Source organism: Trachypithecus francoisi, unplaced genomic scaffold (genome assembly GCF_009764315.1).
Source record: "Trachypithecus francoisi isolate TF-2019V2 unplaced genomic scaffold, Tfra_2.0 Lachesis_group8, whole genome shotgun sequence".
Taxonomy (NCBI): Eukaryota; Metazoa; Chordata; class Mammalia; order Primates; family Cercopithecidae; genus Trachypithecus; species Trachypithecus francoisi.
The window spans coordinates 56,134,728-56,159,776 of NW_022681473.1; the positions used below are offsets into that span (position 1 = coordinate 56,134,728).

General features: G+C 41.5%; 1 protein-coding gene across 5 annotated transcripts in view; it reads left to right on the forward strand.

The window, feature by feature from the left end:
- The window catches only part of DENND5A (DENN domain containing 5A), a 125,577-nt gene that overhangs the window by 73,023 nt on the left and 27,505 nt on the right, over window positions 1-25,049 (forward strand). For all 5 annotated transcript variants that reach the window (XR_004436191.1, XR_004436190.1, XM_033207624.1 and 2 more), the window contains 7 exons: window positions 935-1,122; window positions 9,718-10,035; window positions 11,766-11,981; window positions 12,481-12,715; window positions 19,767-19,917; window positions 20,904-20,997; window positions 22,982-23,113. Coding sequence is in view for 3 of the 5 variants with exons in the window: in XM_033207624.1 (XP_033063515.1) it covers window positions 935-1,122; window positions 9,718-10,035; window positions 11,766-11,981; window positions 12,481-12,715; window positions 19,767-19,917; window positions 20,904-20,997; window positions 22,982-23,113 (1,334 nt within the window). In the remaining 2 variants the exon portion in view is untranslated. The remainder of the gene's footprint in view (window positions 1-934; window positions 1,123-9,717; window positions 10,036-11,765; window positions 11,982-12,480; window positions 12,716-19,766; window positions 19,918-20,903; window positions 20,998-22,981; window positions 23,114-25,049) is intronic.

Consider the following 25,049-nt stretch of genomic DNA (forward strand, 5'->3'; position numbering starts at 1 on the left):
ATACAGGCGCGAGCCACCGTGCCCGGCCTCTAGGAAGGCTTTTTATTGAAACTTTAAAATAACATTTTTATGCTGTTCTCATTCAGGAAAGGTTGCCAGGTGAAGGGCAGACTTGGCTAGCGTGGAAAACCAGCTTCTGCATGCTTGGTGGTTCTTTGTGCTTGATTTTGCAGGCAAAGCTCGCATAAGCTCCTTATAGGATGTTCTGCAGAAGTATCTTAGTGAGAAATGAGCCTGTTTTTGCTTCCATGCTGAATGGAGACCCAGAACCACTGTTCTTTCTTTTTGTTCAGTTCTCCTACCCTCTTTCTTAAGAGGATCTACTTAACATTCTGGGGTAGTATTTGGAGCAAGATGTCATTAATTATTTTTGTTGTATTTCCATATTAGATTTTGTTATGAGCAAGGACCTGTGTGTGTAGGTATATTTCTTTTTTTTTTTTTTTTTTTTTGAGACGGAGTCTTGCTCTGTCGCCCAGGCTGGAGTGCAGTGGCCGGATCTCAGCTCACTGCAAGCTCCACCACCCAGGTTTACGCCATTCTCCTGCCTCAGCCTCCCGAGTAGCTGGGACTACAGGCGCCCGCCACCTCGCCCAGCTAGTTTTTTGTATTTTTTAGTAGAGACGGGGTTTCACCGTGTTAGCCAGGATAGTCTCGATCTCCTGACCTCGTGATCCACCTGTCTCGGCCTCCCAAAGTGCTGGCTTACAGGCTTGAGCCACCGTGCCTGGCCATGTAGGTATATTTCAAGAGTCTCTTGGTTGTCTCTCGGACACCCTCATGGGAATCACATTGAGCATACCCTTGCTGAAGTTTATGCTGATCCTTTCTAAATAAGAAATTGTATTGAAAGTTTTAACTTACTGTTTGGAAAGCAAGTGCCTTGTTTTTGACTGATTTGTGTGTGTGCTTTTTTTTGTTGTTGTTGATCCAGATTACCAGAGACTGATGACTGTGGCGGAGACGATTACAGCTCTCATGTTTCCTTTCCAGTGGCAGCATGTCTATGTCCCTATTCTCCCGGCTTCTCTCCTGCATTTCTTAGATGCTCCTGTTCCATACCTGATGGGCTTGCATTCCAATGGCCTGGATGACCGGTCAAAGCTGGAGCTGCCTCAAGAGGTGAGAGCTTGAGTGTTAGTGCCTCTGGCCTCAATCCAGGATTGGGGAGAGAAGGGCTTTGGGATGAACCCAGCATGCATGTTGTTACCAAGTTTATTTTCTTTTATTTTGGTGAGTATGAATAACTTTTCAGGAAAAAAGTAAAAACAATGAACATTTAGTTCAATTTATATCATCCCAGAGACACTTACTATCTTTATCAACTGACATATGTACATTGCAATTTCTGTATTTATACTATTGTTTTTGTTTTGTTTTGCTTTTTAAGAGACAAGGTTTTGCTGTGTTATCCAGGCTGGGTGCAGTAGCATGATCGTAGCTTACTGTAGCCTGGAACTCCTGGGCTGAAGTGAGCCTCCTGTCTCAGCCTCCTGAGTAGTTGAGACTAAAGGAGTGTGCCACGACATCCAGCTAATTGTTTTTTTAATGTTTTGTAGATGCAGGGTCTCACCATGTTGCCCAGGCTGGTCTCGGACTCCTGGGCTCAAGTAATCCTCCTGCCTTGGTCTCTCAAAGTATTGGGATTACAGGCATGAGCCACTGTGCCTGCCTAAGAAAAGAATTGATTTAAAATATGTATTTCCTATTCCATTCTAAGTACATTTAAAGCATGATTAGAAATAAGATTGTTTTATTTTTAATTTTTTTAGAATTACCAGCAGAACTGGTATGTTACTTTGTGGCTGTTGTGAAACTAGCTGAGGGAAGTGCTTTCCTACTTTGAATTTCTTAGTCATTAGAAAGGCCTGGGAAGCAAACTTTGGAGTATACATACACTGGTGTCACCACGGCTCTTTGTTTCCTGCCTCCACCAACCTTTTTTTTGGGGGTAGAGATTTTTGTATATAACAGGAAAATGAGTGAGGGGCCCCAAGAAGAGAGCATTCTCGTGGAACTGGATCTGAGCAGCACTGTGTCATTGGGCATGACTGGGCAACATCTTTGATGAATGCCCTGATAATTAGACCATGTCTGTGATATTTAAATTATAGTCAAATGCATCTCTTTGCTCTTTTCTTTCTTCTTTAGTTTTAGAATCAAAATGTCTTCCTTATCTTCTTCCATTTCTGTCCTTTTTTCTTCTTTGACTTTATAGAGCATTGTGCTCTTTGGGCTGGAACAATATTAATTAAGGAAAAAAAGATCTAAATGATGGATAAAATCATTGAGTTGAGATAATATTGGAGTTTTTTGTGTACTTGCTTGCTGTACCATACATATCCATGAAGAGTGGACTGCAGAAAAAAGAGCTGTTTGTTGTTTGCTTTAAACAAATATCTACTTAATTTTTTTTTTTTTTTTGAGACGGAGTCTCGCTCTGTCGCCCGGGCTGGAGTGCAGTGGCCGGATCTCAGCTCACTGCAAGCTCCGCCTCCCGGGTTTACGCCATTCTCCTGCCTCAGCCTCCCGAGTAGCTGGGACTGCAGGCGCCAGCCACCTCGCCTGGCTAACTTTTTGTATTTTTTAGTAGAGACGGGGTTTCACCATGTTAGCCAGGATGATCTCGAACTCCTGAGCTCGTGATCCGCCCGTCTCGGCCTCCCAAAGTGCTGGGATTACAGGCTTGAGCCACCGCGCCCGACCATGTCTACTTAATATTGGTACAACTTAGTCAACCTAATTATAATTCTGTAAAGTCACAGAAAGAACAATAACAAAAAATTGTTGAAGGTGGAAGGCCAAAGAAGCAAGCTATGTGCATAATTTAATAAATAGACCACTAAGCAAGAAGCCAGATTTCTCAGTTTTATTTTCCTCTTTGGCATCAGCTTTCTTTATACTTGGGGCAAATTCTGATCCCTCTAGGATTTTTCAACATTGTTCCCTATATGCTTCATGTATACGGGTATATGAAGGGACTGCTGAGGGATCAACAGGTTTCTTAATGGGACTGTTGAAGAAACCATGGGTTGTTTAAGAAACCCAAAAGTTGGCTGGGCGTGGTGGCTCACACCTGTAATTCCATCACTTTGGGAGGCTGAGGCGGGTGGATCACCTGAGGTCAGGAGTTCGAGACCACTCTGGTCAACATGGTGAAACCCTGTCTCTACTAAAAATACAAAAAAATTAGCTGGGCATGGTGGTGCATGCCTATAGTCCCAGCTACTTGAGAGGCCGAGGCAGGAGAATTGTTGAACCCTGAAGCCAGAGGTTGCACTGAGCCGAGATCATGCCACTGCACTCCAGCCTGGGTGACAGTGTGAGACTCCACCTCAAAACAAAAAACAAAAAATAAAAAAGAAACCCAAAAGTTCTCTCTGTTCTGGGCTATTGGAGCCTCCATGTTGCTGTATTCCCCATCCCTGCTGCAAACTTTGCATCTGAGCTTCTGGCCTCTCCTGTAGTCTGCTTGGGAAGGAGTGGTGACAGTGGAACAGTAGAATTACGTGTGTGTACTTCATAAGTGGTTATTGAGTTTCAGAGTCCCAGTTCATCTACCCTTTTCTTCTGAAGGTCATACATTTGTGGGAGCAGTTATATAGCTAGGTATTTTCTACCTTGATTTTTAGCAGATAAACTCTAGGGTATCTGAGCCTGTGTAGTTCCTGTGGAAAACCTTAGGCTGGGGGAGAAGAGCTGGCTTTGAAAGACAACTTTGGGGTATCTCAGAAATAAACTCAGACATGTTTATAGTAAAAAATCCTAACAGTGCACAAAAGCATGAATAATAAAATTAAAATTACCTCAAATTTTACCACCCAGGGAGAACTCCTTTCAATATTTTGATGCACATCTTTAAAGTATGTGGTATCTTTTAACTGCAGTCTTAGAAGAAAGCTTTGGGACAGTGTATTAGTTCATTTTTACACGGCTGATGGCTGATAAAGACATACCTGAGACTGGGCAATTTACAAAAGAAAGAGGTTTAATGGACTTAACAGTTCCTCGTGGCTGGGAAAGCCTCACAATCATGGCGGAAGACAAAGAGGAACAAGTCACGTCTTACATGGATGGCTGCAGGCAAAGAGAGAGCTTGTGCAGGGAAACTCCCCCTTATAAAACCATCAGAACTCTTGAGACTTATTCACTATCACGAGAACAGCATGGGAAAGACCTGCCCCCGTGATTCAACTATCCCCCACTGGGTCCCTCTCACAACATGTGAGAATTTAAGATGAGATTTGGGTGGGGACACAGCCAAACCATAGCCGGCAGGGCCGGGGAAATTCACCTGGGACTGTGTAAGGGGGCATTATCAAGGTAGTAAGGTGGGGCAAGCTTGGTTTATAAAAAGGACTTTCTCCAGAGGGACAGAGAGTGTACATTTCCTAGTCCCCCAAATCAGAATTCATCAGTTACTGCCGTCTGTGGGCATCAGAAGTCTGTAAAAAGCTTTTTGTTCCTTTTTGTACCAACACATCAGCTCAGCTGGCTCTGAGCAAGTGAAAGTGCTGAGCTGCCTTTGTGAGGCATCCTTTGTCTTATGCTTCTCTTTGGAGCTTCGTTGTCTGAGTTCAGGAAGGAGGCATTTCATCCACAGCTGTATTACAGAATTAAGCAAAGGATATTAAAGGGGTACATTTTTTTTCTATTTTGGACCCTTCTTTCCTACTTTTCCCCCATTTTCTCAGGACACTCCTTCAATAGCTTTTTCCGTCACCTGTGTGTTGAACTTCTTTTCAATGAATAACATGAGGATAGACCGGCTGGCTGTTTTTTGATATGTATGGCTGGCTGTTTTTTGATATTAGGAACTGAGCGTTGGGAAAGATCATTGTGACCTTGAGTGGAAGATATTTGGGAGACTTCTTGGGATTTGGGGGATCCCTGTGATCACTATCTCAGAGCAGCTAACTCTACGCATAATCCCTCTCAACAAGGCAGGAGGTTAACAGAGGAAAACTGATCACTTGGGGTTCAATACCTCTTCCAGGCTACTTTCCCCAAAGCTGTTATGTAAGAAGTAACCCCTCGTCAGCTGAGGAAAGAGGGTGTATGAGGAGTTGCTAGTATTTTGTAAGTACTTCTGTGTGCCAGAGCCCCTCTGTATAGTGGGAGGAAACAGCATGAGGCTATTGTATGAGTCTAGTAGTTTGCCTTTTTACCACTGCCTCCTTTAGCCCAATTCTTTCTTTCTTTCTTTCTTTTTTTGTTGAGATGGAGTCTTGCTCTGTTGCCTAGGCTGGAGTGCAGTGGTGCCATCTCAGCTCACTACAACCTCCGCCAGTCATCAACTCATGGCTACTCTTCTGTGTATATCCATCCTCCTCTCCACTCCACCTAGTGGATTATTTTAAAGCAAATCTTACACAGTATTATTTTGCCATCCAGATATATTCGGTATGTACCTCTAACAGATTTTTTCCTGTTTTTTTTTTTTTTTTTTCAGACAGGGTCTCACTTTGTTGCCCAGACTGGAGTGCAGTGGCACAGTTATAGCTCATTGCAACCTTGAACTCCTGGGCTCAAGCAGTCCTCCTCAGCCTTCCAAGTAGCTGGAATTACAGGCGTGTGCCACCATACCCAGCTGCTTTTAAAATTTTTATTAGAGACGTGGTCTTGCTATGTTGCATAGGCTGGTCTTGAGCTCCTGGACTCAGGCTCCCAAAGTGCTGAAATTATAGGTGTAAGCTACCATGCTTGGCCCATAAGACTATTTTTAAAACATAAAAGTGGCTTTTAAAAAAATTTAAATTTTCAGCATCTCTCAATTTTTATTTATTTATTTGAAACAGAGTCTCGGTCTGTCACCCAGGCTGGAGTACAGTGGCATGATCTCAGCTCACTGCAACCCCTGCCTCCTGGGTTCAAACAATTCTTGTGCCTCAGCCTCCCGTGTAGCTGAGATTATAGGTGTGCACTATCATGCCTGGCTAATTTTTGTGTTTTTAGTAGAGATGGGGTTTTGGCATGTTAGCCAGGATGGTCTCGAATTCCTGGCCTCAAGTGATCCGCCCACCTCAGCCTCCCAAAATGCTGGGATTACAGGCGTGAGCCGCTGCGCTCAGCCTCAAATTTTATTTTTGAGTATAGTATTATGTTAACCTATTTATTTATTTATTTATTTAGAGATGGAGTTTCGCTCTTGTTGCCCAGGCTGGAGTGTAATGGTGCCATCTTGGCTCACTGCAACCTTTGCCTCCTGGGTTCAAGCGATTCTTCTGCCTCAGCCTCCCAAGTAGCTGGGATTACAGGCATGTGCCACCATGCCTGGCTAATTTTGTATTTTTAGTACAGGTGAAGTTTCTCCATGTTAGTTAGGCTGGTCTCGATCTCCTGACCTCAGGTGATCCGCCTGCCTCAGCCTCCCAAAGTGCTGGGATTACAGGTGTGAGCCATCACGCCCAGCCTATGTTAACCTTTTTAAATGGACAGCATTTGTCCCCAAAACATTTGTTGAAAAATTCATCTACAATGCATGGATCTTGCATTGGGCCATTATTGTATTGCTATAAAGAAATACCTGAGACTGGAGATATATATATATGGATATATGGATATATATATGGATATATGGATATATACACACACACACACACACACATATATATATATATATATTTTTTTTTTGAGATGGAGTCCCTCTCTGTCGCCAGGCTGGAGTGCAGTGGTGCAATCTTGGCTCACTGCAACCTCCACTTCCCAGGTTCAAGCGATTCCCCTGCCTCAGTCTCCCAAGTAGCTGGGACTACAGTAGCGAGACTGGATAATTTTTAAAGAAAAGAGGTTTAATTAGCTTATTGTACTGCAGACTTTATAGAAAGCATGGTGCTGGCATCTGCTTGGCTTCTGGGGAGGCCTCAGGAAGCTTACAATCATAGCTGAAGGTGAACGGGGAGCAGGGATGTCACATGGCCAGAGCAGAAGCATGAGAGAGAGTGGTTGGGAGGTGCCACACACTTTTAAATTACCAGATCTTTTGAGAACTCACTATCACAAAGATAGCACCAAGCCATGAGGGATCCACCCCCATGACCAAAACACCTCCCACCTGGCTCCACCTCCAGCACTGGAGATTACAATTCAATATGAGATTTGGGCGGGGACAAATATTCAGGCTATGTTCAAGTCTATTCAAGATCTTTTCTAGTGGATTATTGTTTTCGTCTATTTTAGAATCTAGTAAGGCAAGTCTCCCTTCAATGGTCGTGGCTATTTTTTTCTTTTATTCTTCCAGACAAAATTCAGAATTAGTTATGAGATAACACCCTTCGGAAAAAAATCTTCCTGAGATTTTGGAAATATTTACATTAAATTAACAAGTAAATTTGGGATTATTAGCATCTTGTGGATTTTTTCTATCCATTAATATTGTATATATGTCCATTCAGATTGTATATTCCATGATGATTATAACAATGTCGATTAACATTTATTATGTACTGTGTGCCTGGCACTGTGCTAAATCCTTGACATTTTTTGTCATATAATTCTCAAAACAAATCTGTGACATAGGTAATAGTATTATCCCTGTTACATGAATGGAACAGCAGCACCCTTAAGCATTTAATAATGTGCTGCAATGAAGGAAATGTTGTCTTGGCTAGAACAGGTTCATAAATATAAGATAAATATGAAAAAATGAAAGGCTTTTGTAATTTATACCTGCAAGAACATTCCAACAGGGACAAGAACTACAAAGTATTTAAATATATATGTACACACACATATTTTTATTGACACATAATTATACATATTTACAGGGTATGGTATATTTCAGTACATGTATGTAATGATCAAATGTGGGTGTATGTAATGATCAAATGGTAATTAGCATATCCATAATCTCAAACCTTTTTTATTTATTTGTATTGGTAACATTCAAAATCATCTCTTCTAGCTACTTGAAAAAGTACAACAAATTTTTGTTGAGTGTAGTCACCCTACAGTGCTATAGAAGACTGCATTTATCCTGTCTAGCTATAATTTTGTATTGGATAATCAATCTCTTTCTATTCCTCCTCCTTGCCACCCTTCCCAGTCTCTGGTAACCACTCTTCTATTCTCTACCTCAGTGAGATCAACATATTTAGCTCCCACATACAAGTGAGAACATGTGGTATTTCTCTTTCTGTGCCTAGCTTATTTCACTTAACATAATATCCTCCAGGCTCCTCCATATTGCCATGAATGACAGGATTTCATTCATTTTTATAGTGGAATAGTATACCATTGTTAAACTACAAAGTATTTAAATTAAATGTACAAGACCTCTAAAGAGGAGAAGAGTAGATGGTTAAGAACTTAAGATTATGACTGAAGTCAGGGTAACTGAGTTCAAGTCCCAGCTCTACTAGTTAATAACTATGTGACTTTTGACATGTTACTTAACCTCTCTGTGTCAGTTTTGTCTGTAAAATAGGGATAGCTAGATACTGCCGCGTTACTGTGGGGTTTTTTTGTTAGTTTGTTTTTTGAGAGGGAGTCTCATTCTGTTGCCCAGGCTGGAGTGCAGTGGCACAATCTCAGCTTACTGCAACCTCTACCTCCCAGGTTCAAGCAATTGTTCTGCCTCAGCCTCCTGAGTAGCTGGGATTACAGGTGCCCATCACCACACCTGGCTGCTTTTTGTACTTTTAGTAGAGATGGGGTTTCACCATGTTGGCCAGTCTAGTCTCATACCTCTGACCTCAGGTGATCCGCCTTGGCCTCCCAAAGTGCTGGTATTACAGGCAGGAGCTACTGCTCCTGGCCCCTAAGTTGTTTGTTAATCCAGATTATCTACCTCATCAGCAGTGTATGAGCACTATCTCTTTACATTCTCTCAGAAGCAATTTTAAATCCAGAAGGAAGCACAGAAAGAACAAAGATCAGCCACTAAACCTTACAAATTAAGACTGAGCCTCAGAAAGAGAGAATGGTATATCCAGGGTCATAGAGGGAGATCATAACAGAGTCAAATCTGGAACCTAGACTTTCTGAACTCATTCCTAGGGTTCTTTTCACTGAGTGTAGAATTCACAAATTCACCAGGCATTTATTTTTTATTTTTTGAGACAGAGTCTTACTCTGTTGCCTAAGCTGGAGTGCAGTGGTGTGATCACGGCTCACTGCAGCCTCAGCTTCTTGGGCTCAGGTGATCCCTCCCACCTCAGCCTCTCAAGTAGCTGGGACTGTAGGTGCATGCCACCACCCCTGGCTAATTTTTGCATTTTTTTGTAGTGACGGAGTTTCCCCATGTTGCCATGACAAGTCTGGGCAACATGGAGAACAACAACTGGGCAACAGTCTGGGTTCAAGTGATCCACCCGTCTCAGCCTCCCAGAGTGTTGGCATTGCAGATTTGAGCCACTGTGCCTGCAATGAGTGTTTATCATGTGTGAGACTTTTGTGTTTGGTGCTAAACATCTATGATGTTGTAAAATCTTCACCACTCTAACATAAATTGTTTATCTCTTTATCTCCATTTTACAGCTAAGGAAATAGAATCAGAAAGGTTAAGTAACTTTCCTAAGGTCACACAACCAGAATGTGGCAGGGTAAGATTGGAACTCAAGTCTGTATTATTTCTGAGCCCTATCTTCGTTACACCATATCTCAAATATACCCATTTCAGGTGTTTTGTCTTTGCCCTCTTGTTCACTAACCTTTCTAAAACTTCTTCCCATAATGCTCTGGAGTTATTCATACTCCTCATCCTGTTTTGACTTCCAGGCTAACCTCTGCTTTGTGGACATAGACAACCACTTCATTGAGTTGCCAGAGGACTTGCCACAGTTTCCCAACAAATTGGAGTTTGTCCAGGAAGTCTCTGAGATTCTCATGGCATTTGGAATTCCCCCTGAAGGGAATCTTCATTGCAGTGAGAGTGCCTCCAAGTTGAAGAGGCTTCGGGCCTCTGAGCTTGTCTCAGACAAGAGGAATGGGAACATTGCTGGCTCCCCTTTGCATTCCTACGAGCTTCTTAAGGAGAATGAAACTATTGCCCGGCTGCAAGCCTTGGTCAAGAGGACTGGGGTGAGCCTGGAAAAGGTAAGATGTGTATATGAGTCTGTGACACGTGTGATCTGTGCTAGGGTGCTATCCTGGTGAAGTAAAGTGTGGGATGAGAAAGCACCCAGTTCTGGACAAGTCATATTTGTGAGCAGTGAACGAATGTTCTGTATGGGGGACTCTGAATTCCATCTGGCAGATGTTATCCTAGTAAATGCTACTTTAATCTAAATCTGGGTAGCTTCTCCTTTGAATATCCGGGAGAGTCTGCCATCATTCTGTGTGAACACTACAGCAGAGTGATTGGAGAGAGCATGATAGTAATCTTAGTGTTCAGACCTCTTTTATTTTTTGAGAGAGGTTCTTACTCTGTCGCTCGGGCTGGAGTGTGGTGGCACGGTCACGGCTCACTGCAGCCTCAATCTCCTGGGCTCAGGTGATCCTCCTGCCTCAGCCTCTCAAGTAGCTGGGACCACAGGTTCATGCCACCACACACAATTAATTTTTTTTTTTTTTTTTTTGTAGAGACAGGGTCTCACTATGATGCTCAGCTAGTCTCAAACTTCAGGGCTCAAGCAGTCCTCCAGCCTTGGCCTCCCCAAGTGGTGGGATTATAAGTGTGAGCCACTGTGCCAGGCCCAGATCTCTTTTAGATCCATTGCCCTTTGAGTTTCACAGCAACCTAAGGCAGACAGAACAAGTATTAACTGTTTTATAGCCAAAGAAACCAAGGCTTAGAGAGCCTAAGTGTTTTGCCTAAGATTAAATGCCTAGTATGTAGCTGAGCTGAGTCTAGAATCTGGTCCTCTTGAATTCTCACTGTTAAATTACTTTCGTAAGTTACTTATAAACCAATGGACCAATGTAATAATCTTGTTGGGCTGTGTTTCAGTGACATATTTCATTTTTTCTGCTTTAGTAGAGTAGATTTTTTTCTGCCTGGTAGAGTAGATATGTTTCAAAAATCATGGGCAGTTAAAGAGGAACAGAGAAATATTTGGTGAGATTAGAAAGGTTTTCTGGGCTGGATGTGGTGGCTCACTCCTGTAATCCCAGCACTCTGGGAGGCTAAACGGGGAGGATCACTTGAGGTTGGGAGTTCAAGACCAATCTACCAACATGGACACACCCCATCTCTACTAAAAATACAAAATTAGCCGGGCGTGGTGGCGCATGCCTGTAATCCCAGCTACTGGGGAGGGTGAGGTAGGATAATCACTTAAACCCGGGAGGCGGAGGTTGCGGTGAGCTGAGATGGTGCCATTGCACTCCAGCCTGGGCAACAAGAGCGAAACTCTGTCTCAAAACAAAAAAAAAAACAAAAACAAAACAAAAAAGATAGTTTTTTTTTTTGCAGAAAGAAGTAAAGTGATATGAGGGAAAAAATAAAAAATCAAGAGAGCCAGAATTTAACCTCGTTGCTTTGTTAAATTGACCTCCCATATTCCTTCCTTTTTCCCTGACCTTTGAGATAATTAGCACCTTTTCATTCATGGCAGAATCTCTCTCTGCCCATAAAGATCTTATCTTCACTTTCATTGAGTTGTTGGATATCTTTAAGTGAAACTCTTTGATTTTTCTCTCCTTCATGTCTGAGTCCCTTTCCTTTTATTTATTTATTTTTTCCAGTTTTTCCTCTTTTGTTCTCATGATTTGCTACTAAGTAAATGAGCACTGGAAAAAAATCAGATAAAAAAATCAGGAATTGTATTCCTTGGGTTAAAAGGAAAAAGTGTGTGTGTTCTCAATTGCTTTTTCTTCTTCTTTAGTTGGAAGTGCGTGAAGACCCCAGCAGCAATAAGGATCTCAAAGTTCAGTGTGATGAAGAAGAACTCAGGATTTACCAGCTAAACATTCAGATCCGGGAAGTTTTTGCAAATCGTTTCACTCAGATGTTTGCAGATTATGAGGTGTTTGTCATCCAACCCAGCCAGGATAAGGAATCCTGGTTTACCAACAGGGAGCAGATGCAAAACTTTGATAAAGTGAGTGTAATCCTGCTTGGGAGGTGGTGAGGAATGAGAACTTGCCAGTTATGTCTTGAAGAAGTAGTGGAAAATTACTTGAAGTAGTAATGGAAGATTATTATATGCTGGAAACAAGTTTATGGTCCTTTTGATGTTGATAAAATAGGTCTCGTTGCTTATGAATAGATGTGCTGATTATTATTATCAGATGATTTACCTTCAGCCAAAGGGATCTCTTAAGACAAAGATATACATGTAGAGTGAACATCAGGATTCTGGGAAGATTGGTTGACTCAGTAGGTTACCCAAGTGAGTTTGTTCCAGTGTCAAAGTTTCAAGATACCTGAACTTACATGAGTGTTTTTGTTTTGTTTTGTTTTGTTTTTTAAATGTAGAGATTTTGCAGCTTGTTTTTCTTAAAGACCTAGGCAGCTCCAGAGAATAATTAACCTACTGGATTCCTCAGGCACATTGACATTACCCTTTTCCCTGTTCTGCTTCTTTTTGGTCCCACCAGGCATCTTTTCTGTCAGATCAGCCTGAGCCCTACTTGCCCTTCCTCTCAAGATTCCTGGAGACCCAGATGTTTGCATCTTTCATTGACAACAAAATAATGTGTCATGATGATGATGATAAAGACCCTGTGCTCCGGGTATTTGATTCCCGAGTTGACAAGATCAGGCTGTTGAATGTTCGGACACCTACTCTCCGTACATCCATGTACCAGAAGTGTACCACTGTGGATGAAGCAGGTAAGGCCTCCTTGGAACTGTACATTCTAGCCTCTTGGATTATGTCATTAACATGTCCCTTTTCCTAAATATGCCAGCCTCTTTCTCTGTTTCTGCCTTTGCATATGTGGTTCCCATTGCCTGCAATCTTCTTCGTTGTTGTTGTTGTTTTTTTTGCCTGGTTATCGTCTTCTCATCCTTTAACACTGTTAGTTAGGAATGGATCTCATTGTATGTAATAGAGACCCTAATCAGCAGTGGGTTAAACAAATAGGGGGTTATTTTTCTTATATTAGCAAGAAGTACAGAATTGGTGGTTGCTGGTATTGGCTCAGCTGCTCAACAATGTAATCAAGAACTGAGATTCTGTCTTTTTATTCAGTGAATCCTTGTTGTTGGCTTTTATGGTCATACTGTTGCCTCTTTTTTTTTTTTTTTTAAAGGATGTCAATGAAAGCCTCATGGTTACAAAAGCTCTTTCTTTTCTGCCCTTTTTTCTGTGTGTGTGTGACAGGGTCTCTCTCTGTCACCCAGGCTAAAATGCAGTGGTGTGAACATAGCTCACTGCAACTTTGAACTCTGGCTCAAGTGATTCTCTTGCCTCAGCCTCCCAAGCAACTAGGACTACAGGCATGTGCTCCCATGCCTGGCTAATTAAAAAAATTTTTTTTTTGTAGAGACAGGGTTTTGCTATGCTCCATCTGGTCTTGAACTTTTGCGCTCAAGTGATCCTCCTGTCTTGGCCTCTCAAAGTGTTGGTATTACATGCATGAACCACCACACCCAGCCCCAGAAGCTTTTCATATTCACATTTGAGGCAAGAAGAGGGGAAGGTTGATGTCAGCTATATTCGCCATTCCACCTTTTTTTTTCTTTTTTTGAGACAGGGTCAGTCTCACTCAGTTGCTTAGACTGGAGGGTAGTGGTGCGATTATGGCTCACCACAGCCTTGACTTCCCAGGCTCAAGCAATTCTCTCACCTCAGCCTCCCGAGTAGCTAGGACTGCAGGCACATAGCACCATACCCAGCTAATTTTTTGTATTTTGTAGAGACAGAGTCTCGCCATGTTGCCCAGGCTGGCCTTGAACTCTTGGGCTCAAGCACTCTGCATTCCAAAGTGCTAGGATTATAGGCGTGAGTCACTGTGCCTGGCCTATTTTCCCACTTTTATCAGAAAGCAAAAGCTTTCCCAGAAATTTCTAACAACTTTCATTGTCTCATAGGCCAAAATCATGTTATATGATCACCCTCAAGTGCATGGGAAGCTGTGAAAGTGAACATTGAACTGGGTGTAATGTTACCCTGAACAGTATGAAGGTCTATAAGCAAGAAAGAAGGGGTGAATGAATTATGAGTAAGCAGTTGATGGTATTTGCCACAAAAACCTAGCAGATATGTTTCCTTCTCTATGAAGCCTTCTCTGATGCTCCCAGACTGAGTCAGTTGATTCTTCCTCTGTGTTCCTGTGGTGCTTTGTGCATGCTTTTACTCGATCTCTAATTTTTATAGCTATCATTATTAGGGAACAACTTAAGGGCAGAGACTGCATTTACTCATTTTCTTACCCCCATTCTTCTAGCATTTTACCCAGCACATAGGGATGCTGTAATCTACACAAATGATTGAACATGTCCTTTTGTTTAGAGGACTCATCTACATCAGTTTAGCTAGAGAATGGTTTCAGCTTGAAGCATTAGATTAAGTGCTGTATTCACTTCCTGCAGGATGTTCAGTGTCCTTGTTAAGGCATTTTTGTATATTTTGATCATTCATTTGCCGCATTTTGTAGCTACCTACCAGACGCCGAACGTATGGCAAGTCTTCAAGAAATATTTGCCAAATGAATGAATATGCCAGGATTGTTTCTAGGCTTTGAAGATGTAACTGCTGACAGTTTAGACAAAGTCTTGCATTTTCTAGTTCAAAGTCTTGTATTTTCTAGTTCAGGATCCTATGTCCTAACTGAGTTAAAGTAGTCTAATTGCATGGACAACTTGTCCTCGAACCTTTGCCAAAAGGACTGTCATCTTAATGAGGGTCCTGGAACAGGGGCTGACAGGTAAAGAGAGAAGACTAGAAAATGTAAGGGAGATGTGATTTTGATTTGTGTGTGCCTAATTTCTCTTAACAATGTCTTTTTGAGAACAAAGTCTTTTATTTTGATGAGGCCTAATTTATCAGTCGGATTATGCTTTTATTGTATCTAAGACATTTTTGCCTTACCAAGGTCACATAGAGATTTTCCCCTATATTTCCCTGTAGAAGTTTTATAGAGTTTTATAGAAGTTTTATAGTTTTAGGTTTTACATTTAGGTCTCTGGTCCATTTCAAGTTAATTTTATAAGTAGTGTAAGTTATGGGTCCATTTTTGTTTTTCATATAGATATTCATCTATTGAAAAGACCATCCTTTCTCTAATGAATTGCCTTTATGCTTTTGTTAAAATATTGTTAGTCTGTATATGTGTTAGTCTACTTCTGGATTCTCTGTTCTGTTTCATTGATCTGTTGGTCTACATTTATACCAATACCACACTGTCTTGATTACTGGAGCTTACATTAAATGATTACTGTAGCTTATATTAAATCTTGAAATCAAGTAGTGTTAATCTTCTAACTTTGTTCTTCTTTTCAAAGTTGTTTTGGCTATTCTGGGTTCTTTGTATTTCCATACATATTTAGAGTCAACTTGCCAACTTCTGCAAAGAAGCCTTCTGAGATTTTGATGGATATTTGACATCCTAACAGTACCAAGTCTTCTAATCCATTAACATGGCATATCTTTCCATTTATTTAGGTCATCTTTAATTTTTCTCAACAGCATTATGTACTTTTCAGGGTACAGGTTTTGTATGTCTTATCAGATTTTTCTCTAAGTAGTTCATATTTTTTGGTGTTATTTTAAATTGTTTTGTGTTATATAAATTTGGTACTATTGTATTGCTTTCTGAATTTTAATTTCTGATTATTCATTGCTAGTATATATAACTATAATAGCATAATTTTGTATATTTATATTGTGTCCTACAAGCATACTAAACTTACTTTTAATAGCTTTTTTGTACATCCATCAGATTTTCCATATAGACAGTCACATCACCTGTGAATAATGATAGTTTTACTTTTCCTTTCTGCCACCCTGGATGCCTTTTATTTCTTTTCCTTTTCTTTCTTTCTTTTTTTTTTTTCTGTATTACACTGGCTAGAACCTCTAGTATGAAGTCAGATAGAAGTAGTGAGAGTGGGCATCTTATTCCTGACTTTAGGGGAAAAGCATTTACTATAAGAATGATGTTACCTGTAAGTTTTTCATAGATAACCTTTATCAGTTAGGGATCTTACTAGCTTGTTCAGAGTTTTTATCTGAGGTGGATGTTGAATTTTGTCAAATACTTTTTCTGTATCTATTGAGGTAATTATATGGTTTTTAGCTTTAGTTTGTTAATATGGTGAATTATATATTTTCCTTTTTTTTTAAATGGTGATGGGGTCTCACTCTGTTGCTCAGGCTAGAGTGCAGTGGTGTGGTCATGGTTTTCTGTAACTTTGAAGTAGTGGGCTGAAGGGATCCTCTCGTCTTAGCTTCCCGAGTAGCTAGCACAATAGATGTGTGCCACCATGCCTGGCTAATTTTTATTTAAAAAAAAAAAAATAGAAATAGCCTCCTTTATTCAGAGTAATATTCTTTACTGTGAAATCTATTTTGTTGGATATTAATAACTACTCTAGCTTTCTTTTGACTAGTGCTAACATGGTATGTCTTTTTCATTATTTTACTTTTAATCTATTTCTGTTTTTATATTTAAAGGGTATTTATTGTAGGCAGCATGTAATTGGGTTTTGCATTTTTATCCAATTTGACAGTTTCAGATTTTTAACTGAGGTCTTTAAACCATGTACATTTAATGTGATTATTGATATTGCTGGGTTTAAGTCTGTAATTTTGCTGTTTGTTTTTTATTTGTCCCATCTGTTCTTTGTTCCCTTTCCTTCTTTTTCTGCCCTCTTGTGTACTAATTGAATATTTTCCATTTTTTTATGATTTCATTTTATCTGCTTTATTGGTTTACTAGCTATAACTTGTGTTATTTTAGCTGTTGCTTTAGGATTTATAGTACACATTTAACTTATCACAGTCTACTTTTAGGTGATATAATGTCACTTTCCACATAGTATAAGAACTGTACAGAGCTGCCAGGCACAGTCATGTTCTCCCGTAGTCCCGCTGTTTGGGAGGCTGCAGGGGGAGGATTGCCTGAGCCCAGGAGTTTGAGTCCAACTTGGGTCACATGATGAGACCCTGTCTCTAAACAACAACAGAAAGGAACTTCACAAAACTCTATTTCCGTTTCTCTCTTCCTAGCCTACGTGGTATTGTCATTTATTTTACTTTTACATATGTCATAAACCTCACACTACATGGTCATTTTTGTTTAAACAGTCAATTGCCTGTTAAAGAGATTTAAATAATAAGTACAAAATCTAATACTTTAACTGTGTAGTTAGCATTTCGGGTGCTCTTCTTTCTTTTCTGTAGATCCATACTTCCGTCTCATATTATTTTCTTACTGCCAGAAGGACTTCCTTTAACGTTTCTTGTAGTGTAGATCTGCTGGTGATGAATTCTTTCAGCTTTTGTAATTCTTTTGTCTTTGAAAGGTATTTTCCCTGAGTATAGGTTAATCGTTTTTTCCTTTCAGTACTCTAAAGGTGTTGCTCCAGGCCAGGCGTGGTGGCTCACGCCTGTAATCCCAACACTTTGGGAGGCCCAGGTAGGTGGATCACTTGAGGTCAGGAGTTTGAGACCAGCCTAGCCAACATGGTGAAACCCTGTTGCTGTTAAACATACACATACACACACACACACAATTAGCCAGGCATGATAGTATGTGCCTGTAGTCCAAGCTACTCAGGAGGCTGAGGCACAAGAATCACTTGAACCCAGAAGGTAGAGGTCGTAGTGAGCCAAGATCGCACCACTGTACTCTAGCCTGGGTGACAGAATGAGACCCTGTATCAAAAAAAAAAAAAAAAAAAAAGATGTTGCTCCTCTGTCTTCTCACTTTGTAATTAGTTTATTCTCATGCTGCTATGAAGAAATACCCAAGAGTGGGTAATTTATGAAGGAAAGAGGTTTAATTGACTCAGTTCCACATGGCTGGGAATGCCTCAAGAAACTTACAAGCATGGTGGAAGGCACCTCTTCACAGCACAGCAGGAAAAAGAAGGAGTGCCAGGAAGGCAAATGCCAGATGCTTGTAAAACCATCAGATCTTGTGAGAACTCACTCACTATTGCGAGAATAGCATCAGGGAAACCGCCCCTGTGATTCAATTACCTCACACTGGGTCCCTCCCACCACACATGGGGATTATCACAATTCAAGGTGAGATTTGGGTACAGACACAGAGCCAAGCCATATCATACTTCCATTGTTTTCTGATAAGAAATCTGCTGTCATCCTTAATTTTGATCTTCTCTATATGCAAAAGGTCTACTTTCTCTAGCAGATTTTAAGATTTTCTTTTTATCACTGATTTTGAGCAATTTGATTATGATGTGACTTGGTGTAGTTTCCTTCATGATTCTTGTTCTTGCGGTTCATTGTGCTTTTTAGATCTGTGAATATTTTTTGTTTACATCAAATTTGCAAAAATTCTGGCCAGTATTTCTTCTAGTAATTTTTCTATTGTCCCCATCCCTACCTTAGGGACTGCGGTTACACATATGTGTAATATCTGGGATTGCGTAAAATTATCCCAGCACCGCTGATACTCTTTTAATGGCAACAGCTCTTTCTCTCTCTCTGTGACTTCTTTGGGATAATTTCTGTTGCTATGGCTTCAAGCTCACTTAGTTTTTCTCCTGCATTGTTGAGTGTGCTTTTAACCCAGCCTGTGTATTTTTCATCTCCACAGCTTTCATCTTCAGACGTGTGAGTTCTGTGTTTCTGATTTTTTGTTGTTGTTGTTGTTTGTTTGTTTGTTTTTAAGAGGTTCTGCTTTGTTGCCCAGGCTGGAGTGCAGTAGTGCAATTATAGCTCACCGTAACCTTAAACTCCTGGGCTCAAGTAATCTTCTGGCCTCGGCCTCCTGAATAGCTAGGAATAAAGGTGTATGCCACCATGTCTGGCTCATTTTTTTTTTTTTTTTTACGAGATGAGGTCTCACTGTGTTGCCCAGGCTGGTCTTGAAGTCCTGGCCTTAAATGATACCCTCACTTTGGCCTCCCAAAGTGCTGGGATTACAGGTGTAAGCTACCAGGCCCTGGTAATCTTTGATTAGATGCCAGACACTGTGAATTTTACTATTTGAGTCCTGGATACTTCTATATTCCTATAAATATTCTCAATCTTTGTTCTGGGATGTAGTTAAGTTACTTAGAAATAATTCGATTTCTTTGTGTTTTCCTTTTTCCTTTGTGTTTTCCTCTGGCAGGACCAGAGAATCCTTTAGGCTGTGATTAATTCTCCACTACCGAGGCACGGCCCTCTGAGTACTTTACTCAGTGCCCCATGAGTGGTTAGGTTTTCTAGTCTGGCAGGTGGGGACAGGCATTATTCCCAGCCCTGTGTGAGCATTTTGTATTGTTTCTCCTAATCCTTTCCAATGATTCTTTCTCCAGCCTTGAGTAGTTTCTTCACTTGAGTGAACTGACCCATTACCCTGCTGAATACCCTGCAGATCCCCTGGATTCTGTCTCTTCTCTGGTACCATTCATATGAACTCTAGCCACCTTGGTCTCCTTAACTCAGGGAGTCCACCAGTCTCTGCCTAGACCTCCCTTCCTGAACCACAGCCTGGAAGCTGTCTCTAAGCAGTTAGCTGGGATAGTTCTAGGGGTTACCTCATTTGTTACCTGTTTCTCAGGGTTCCTATCCTTCATTGCCTGATGTCCAGTGTTTGAAATTTATCATTTTATATATTTTGCATGGGTTTTTTCCTATTTGCAGGAAAATCATTGCCTTTTACTCCATCTTGGCTGGAAATGGAAGAGTAGCTACTTTTTAAAAAAATGTTTGACTTGATTTGTGTGTGTATTTATGTGTGTATGTGTTTGTATTCTCATCCAGAGAAAGCAATTGAGCTACGTCTGGCAAAAATGGACCATATTGCAATTCACCCACATTTACTTGACATGAAGATTGGACAAGGGAAATATGAGCCGGGCTTCTTCCCTAAGCTGCAGTCTGATGTACTTTCCACAGGGCCAGCCAGCAACAAGTGAGTCAACCCCAGGGATTCACTGATACAACTCCCTAGCCATAATAGGGTCATCTAGTATCTGGGCTAGGGCTGTTATCCCCAGAAGACCTTGTAATTTTGTAAAGTAGATATGGAGAAGACCCAGACTATCTAGGTTGTTCGCTTGTTTGAACAAGAAAGTATGTGACAGAATGTCTTTCAGTTCTGCCTCCACTATGCAGATTGGGATAGCTCCATATGTCCAGGACCTGCAAAAAGCTGCAAATGGGTTAAAATCATCTCATGCCTGGATCCCATTCTACAGCAAGCTAGCATTGTATTTATTAAATTGCAGTTGAAATAGTCAGAGCCTGAAATGAAAAGTAGATAAGTTAGCAGAATTACTCAGTAGTTACTTTTGAAGATGACTGTATCAAAGCCCAGATAGAGTTAAGTGAATATAGTTTTAGATCTATATGTCAAGTGTTTCTAGATGTTTCAAGAGAGACATGTTCCCTGAGGAGGTATCTCTCTCATGTCCAGTCACTCATCTTTAATCTGCTCTTCCTCAAGGTCTCTGAGCTGTCTCTGGTGACTTCTTGGTCATTTCCTATGTCCAGCATTGGCTCTTAGTCATTCATGTTTTCTCTTGTTAGTTGACATTGCTTTTTTTTTTTTTTTTTTGAGACGGAGTCTGGCTCTGTCGCCTAGGCTGGAGTCCAGTGGCTGGATCTCAGCTCACTGCAAGCTCCACCTCCCGGGTTTACGCCATTCTCCTGCCTCAGCCTCCCGAGTAGCTGGGACTACAGGCGCCCGTCACCTCGCCCGGCTAGTTTTTTGTATTTTTTAGTAGAGATGGGGTTTCACCGTGTTAGCCAGGATGGTCTTGATCTCCTGACCTTGTGATCCGCCCGTCTCGGCCTCCCAAAGTGCTGGGATTACAGGCTTGAGCCACCATGCCCGGCCTTGACATTGCTTTTTAAGTGAGACGTTATTAATTGCCTGCTTTGATTCTGATGTGTTAGGTGGACGAAAAGGAATGCCCCTGCCCAGTGGAGGCGGAAAGATCGGCAGAAGCAGCACACAGAACACCTGCGTTTAGACAATGACCAGAGGGAGGTAAGATACCTTAAGAATGACAAGGATGACCTTGCTATCATGCTATGCACTCCTTCTCTTTCTCATTTCCTGTTCTCTAGTCTGATTCAAATGTCTCAGCATTGACCTCACCCCATAAAGAAGGGTTAATAATAGGTCTAGTTCCTGATATCTGATGGTGGGCCTGGGTTATCACAAATCAGAATGTAGGATGTTTTACAAATTCCAGCTAGCTACTAACCATGTTGTAATTACTCATGCATTATGCTCCCTGGGGAGTCTGATAGGAACCTCTGAAGTTAGGAGTCTGAAACTTGGGAGAAATCCTTTAAAAATCGGTGTTTTGTGTGTGTGTGTGTGTGAGTGTATGCGCGCGCGCGTGCGCGCGCACGCACGCGCATGTGTGTATAGGAAAAAAGTTAATTTTTTAAAATTCTTTTTTTGTTTGAGACAGTCTCGCTCTTATCACCCAGGCTGGAGTGCAGTGAAGCGATCTCGGCAAAGTGCTGGGATTACAGGCGTGAGCCACTGCTCCTGGCTGTTTTTCTTTTTCTTTTTCATCTCCCTGGAGCTATAAGAAGAACATTTCAAGTAGAGGACATGGCAGGATCTAAAGTTTGGTGTGTAAATGTGTAAAGGAGGCTGTGGGCAGAATATTTTGGAGGAGGGTGGTATGGAGATAGCTAGCAAGTTAGGAGACAGGTAACAGCAGTCCAAGAATAGTAATTGGACCCTAACCTTGGTGGGTTGTTAGTAGAGACAGATTAAGGGGCCATAAGATAGAATGGACAGAGTTATGCCACTGGAATAAATATGGGGGAAAGGAGAAGTTTAGGGTAAAAATGTTGGTCATGAACCTACTGAGAGGATATCAGAGTGCATTTTACTGCATTGATGTGGGTTCTGTGTTAAACATATGAAGAAGAATAACCGGCACATTATACAGAATAATTGCAGTTGTTGTTTTGAGTGTGCAATCTTATTTTCCAGGCCTTAATTTTATACTTAATGATAGAAAGGGTAGACATCTTTGATATGGGCAGAGGAATTAAAGTCCTCTCAGCTTGGTGGGGAAACTTATTTTCTCAATGTTTCTCAGAGATTTGAGATTTGCTGTAGTCATGTATTTTTTGACTCTTGTACCTTTTTTTTTTTTTTGGCAGTGGAGTCTCACTCTGTTGCCCAGGCTGGAGTGCAGTGGCGCGATCTCAGCTCACCACAACCTCCACCTCCTGAGTTCAAGCGATTCTCCTGCCTCAGCCTCCCGAGTAGCTGGGATTACAGGCGTGCACCACCACGCCTGGCTAATTTTTGTATTTTTAGTAAAGACGGAGTTTCACTATGTTGGCCAGGCTGATCTTGAACTCCTGACCTTGTGATCTGCCCACCTCAGCCTCCCAAAGTACTGGGATTACAGGCATGAGCCACTGCGCCCTGCCTGACTCTTGTATCTTTAAATCAAAGATAATTATACTATTCAGGGAGTGCTTTACATCTGCTAAAACAGAAATCATCTGTTTTTCCCTTTAATACAAGAATTAAATTAAAAATTTTCTATTCCTAACTATCTGAGCCTAGAAAGAGGCAGCTAAGAAGGTGCGAGAAAGTAATCTGGGCATGGTGGCTTATGCCTGTAATCCAGTACTTTGGGAGACTGAGGCAGACGGATCACCAGGTCAGGAGATAAAGACCATCCTGGCCAAAATGGTGAAACCCCTTCTCTACTAAAATACAAAAAAGTAGCCAGGTGTGGTGGCACGCGTCTATAGTCCCAGCCATTCAGGAGGCTGAGGCAGGAGGATTGCTTGAGCCTGGGAGGTGGAAGTTGCAGTGAGCCGAGATCGCAGCACTGCACATCAGCCTGGCAACAGAGCAAGATTCATCTCAAAAACAAAAAAAAAGAAAATGTGAGAAAATAATGCCCTCTTCAGGCACCCATCAGTACTGGTGACCTTTGGTTTATGTACTTGGACACAAGGGGTCTTTATTTTTCTGTTTGATGTAGAAGTACATCCAGGAAGCCAGGACTATGGGCAGCACTATTCGCCAGCCCAAACTGTCCAACCTCTCTCCGTCAGTGATTGCCCAGACCAACTGGAAGTTTGTAGAGGGCCTGCTGAAGGAATGCCGCAATAAGGTAAGCTGTGGACATCTCTGTATGTATGCTATTTCTGTTAGCAGCCAAAGTAAGACCAAGAATTGGCTCCAACCACTCCCTCTGGATTTTAAAAATACTGTTGTCTGGGCGTGATGGCTCATGCCTATAATCCCAACACTTCGGGAGACCATGGCAGGAGAATTGTTTGAGCCCAGGTGTTCAAGACCAACTTGGAGAATGTAGTGAGACCCTGTCTTTACAAAAGTATTAAGATGGGCATGGTGGCACACAGCTGTAGTCCCAGATACTTGGGAGGTTGAAGTGGGAGGATTGCTTGAACCTGGGAAGTCAAGGCTACAGTGAGCTATGGTTGCACCACTGCACTCTTGCCTAGGCAACGGAGCAAGACTGTCTTAAAATAAAATCATTGATAGAATGAGACAGTACTAATTTTAAGATCCTGTTAATTTGAAATTAGGTACATTTGTTTTAAATAAAATATACCATTAATTGAGAGCATGCATGCTTTGCTTGATATAAACCTAATGTATATTCCATAAAAATGAACAACAAGCCGGGCGCAGTGGCTCACGCCTGTAATCCCAGCACTTTGGGAGACTGAGGCGGGCAGATCACGAGGTCAGGAGTTCGAGACCAGCCTGGCCAACATGGTGAAACCCTGTCTCTACTAAAGATTAGCCAGGCATGGTGGCATGCGCCTGTAATCCCAGCTACTTGAGAGACTGAGGCAGGAGAATTGCTTGAACCGGGGAGGCGGAGGTTACAGTGAGACGAGATCGCGCCATTGCACTCCAGCCTGGGCGACAGGGCGAGACTCCATCTCAAAACAAAAAAAAAAAATAACAGAGAGATGTAGTTTTTAATTTAATAAAAAACTTATTTTTAAGACAGGATCTCACTATATTGCCCAGGCTTGTCTTGAACTCCTGGGCTTAAGTGATCCTCCTACCTCAGCTTCCCGAGTAGCTGGGGTTCCAGGCATAGTTTAAATTTTCAACATTTTACAGTACTTTAAATCAGACTAGTCTTCACTCTGACTTACTTCAACAGATTAGTCTTACATATATGCAAATGTTTTTGCTCCTTTATTTTAATCTGATAGTAATGATATCTTTTATCTAGAAACATAAATTTGCTGAGTACCTACTATGTGCCAGGCTGAAATGTGTCATTCAGTTTAAGCTTAGATTGTTTGGATGTTTTTTTTCTCTGTTCTACAAAGACATTCATTCTTAATTTTTAATGTTTTAGTTATGAAAAGTTAATGTTTTAGTTATTAGAAAAGACATATGTCTTTTCTAATAAAAAGAATCTTTCAACCAAGTCAGCATACCATAATTTTAGGGCAGTTCAACTAACTCAGTTTCCACTACATCCTATTTATTTATCAATGGAATAAAAATAGTTTCCTGCACTTTCAGTTCTCAGTGGTGCCCATTTGAAGTGATGTTTGTTTTTTTCTTTTTGTTTTTTTTTTTTTTTGAGGCGGAGTCTCGCTCTGTCGCCCAGGCTGGAGTGCAGTGGCCGGATCTTGGCTCACTGCAAAACTCCGTCTCCCGGGTTCACGCCATTTTCCTGCCTCAGCCTCCCAAGTAGCTGGGACTACAGGCGCCCACCACCTCGTCCGGCTAGTTTTTTGTATTTTTTTTAGTAGAGACGGGGTTTCACTGTGTTAGCCAGGATGGTCTCCATCTCCTGACCTCGTGATCCGCCCGTCTCGGCCTCCCAAAGTGCTGGGATTACAGGCTTGAGCCACCGCGCCCGGCCAAAGTGATGTTTGTTTATAGGAGGAAATAAAATATGCTGTCTCTTGCAGAAGAAATTATTAGTGTTTAAAGCTAGATTGGCAGGGCACAGTGGCTCATGCCTGTAATCCCAGCACTTTGGGAGATTGAGGTGGGTGAATCACTCGAGCCCAGAAGTTTGAGACCAGGCTAAGCAACGTGGCAAAACC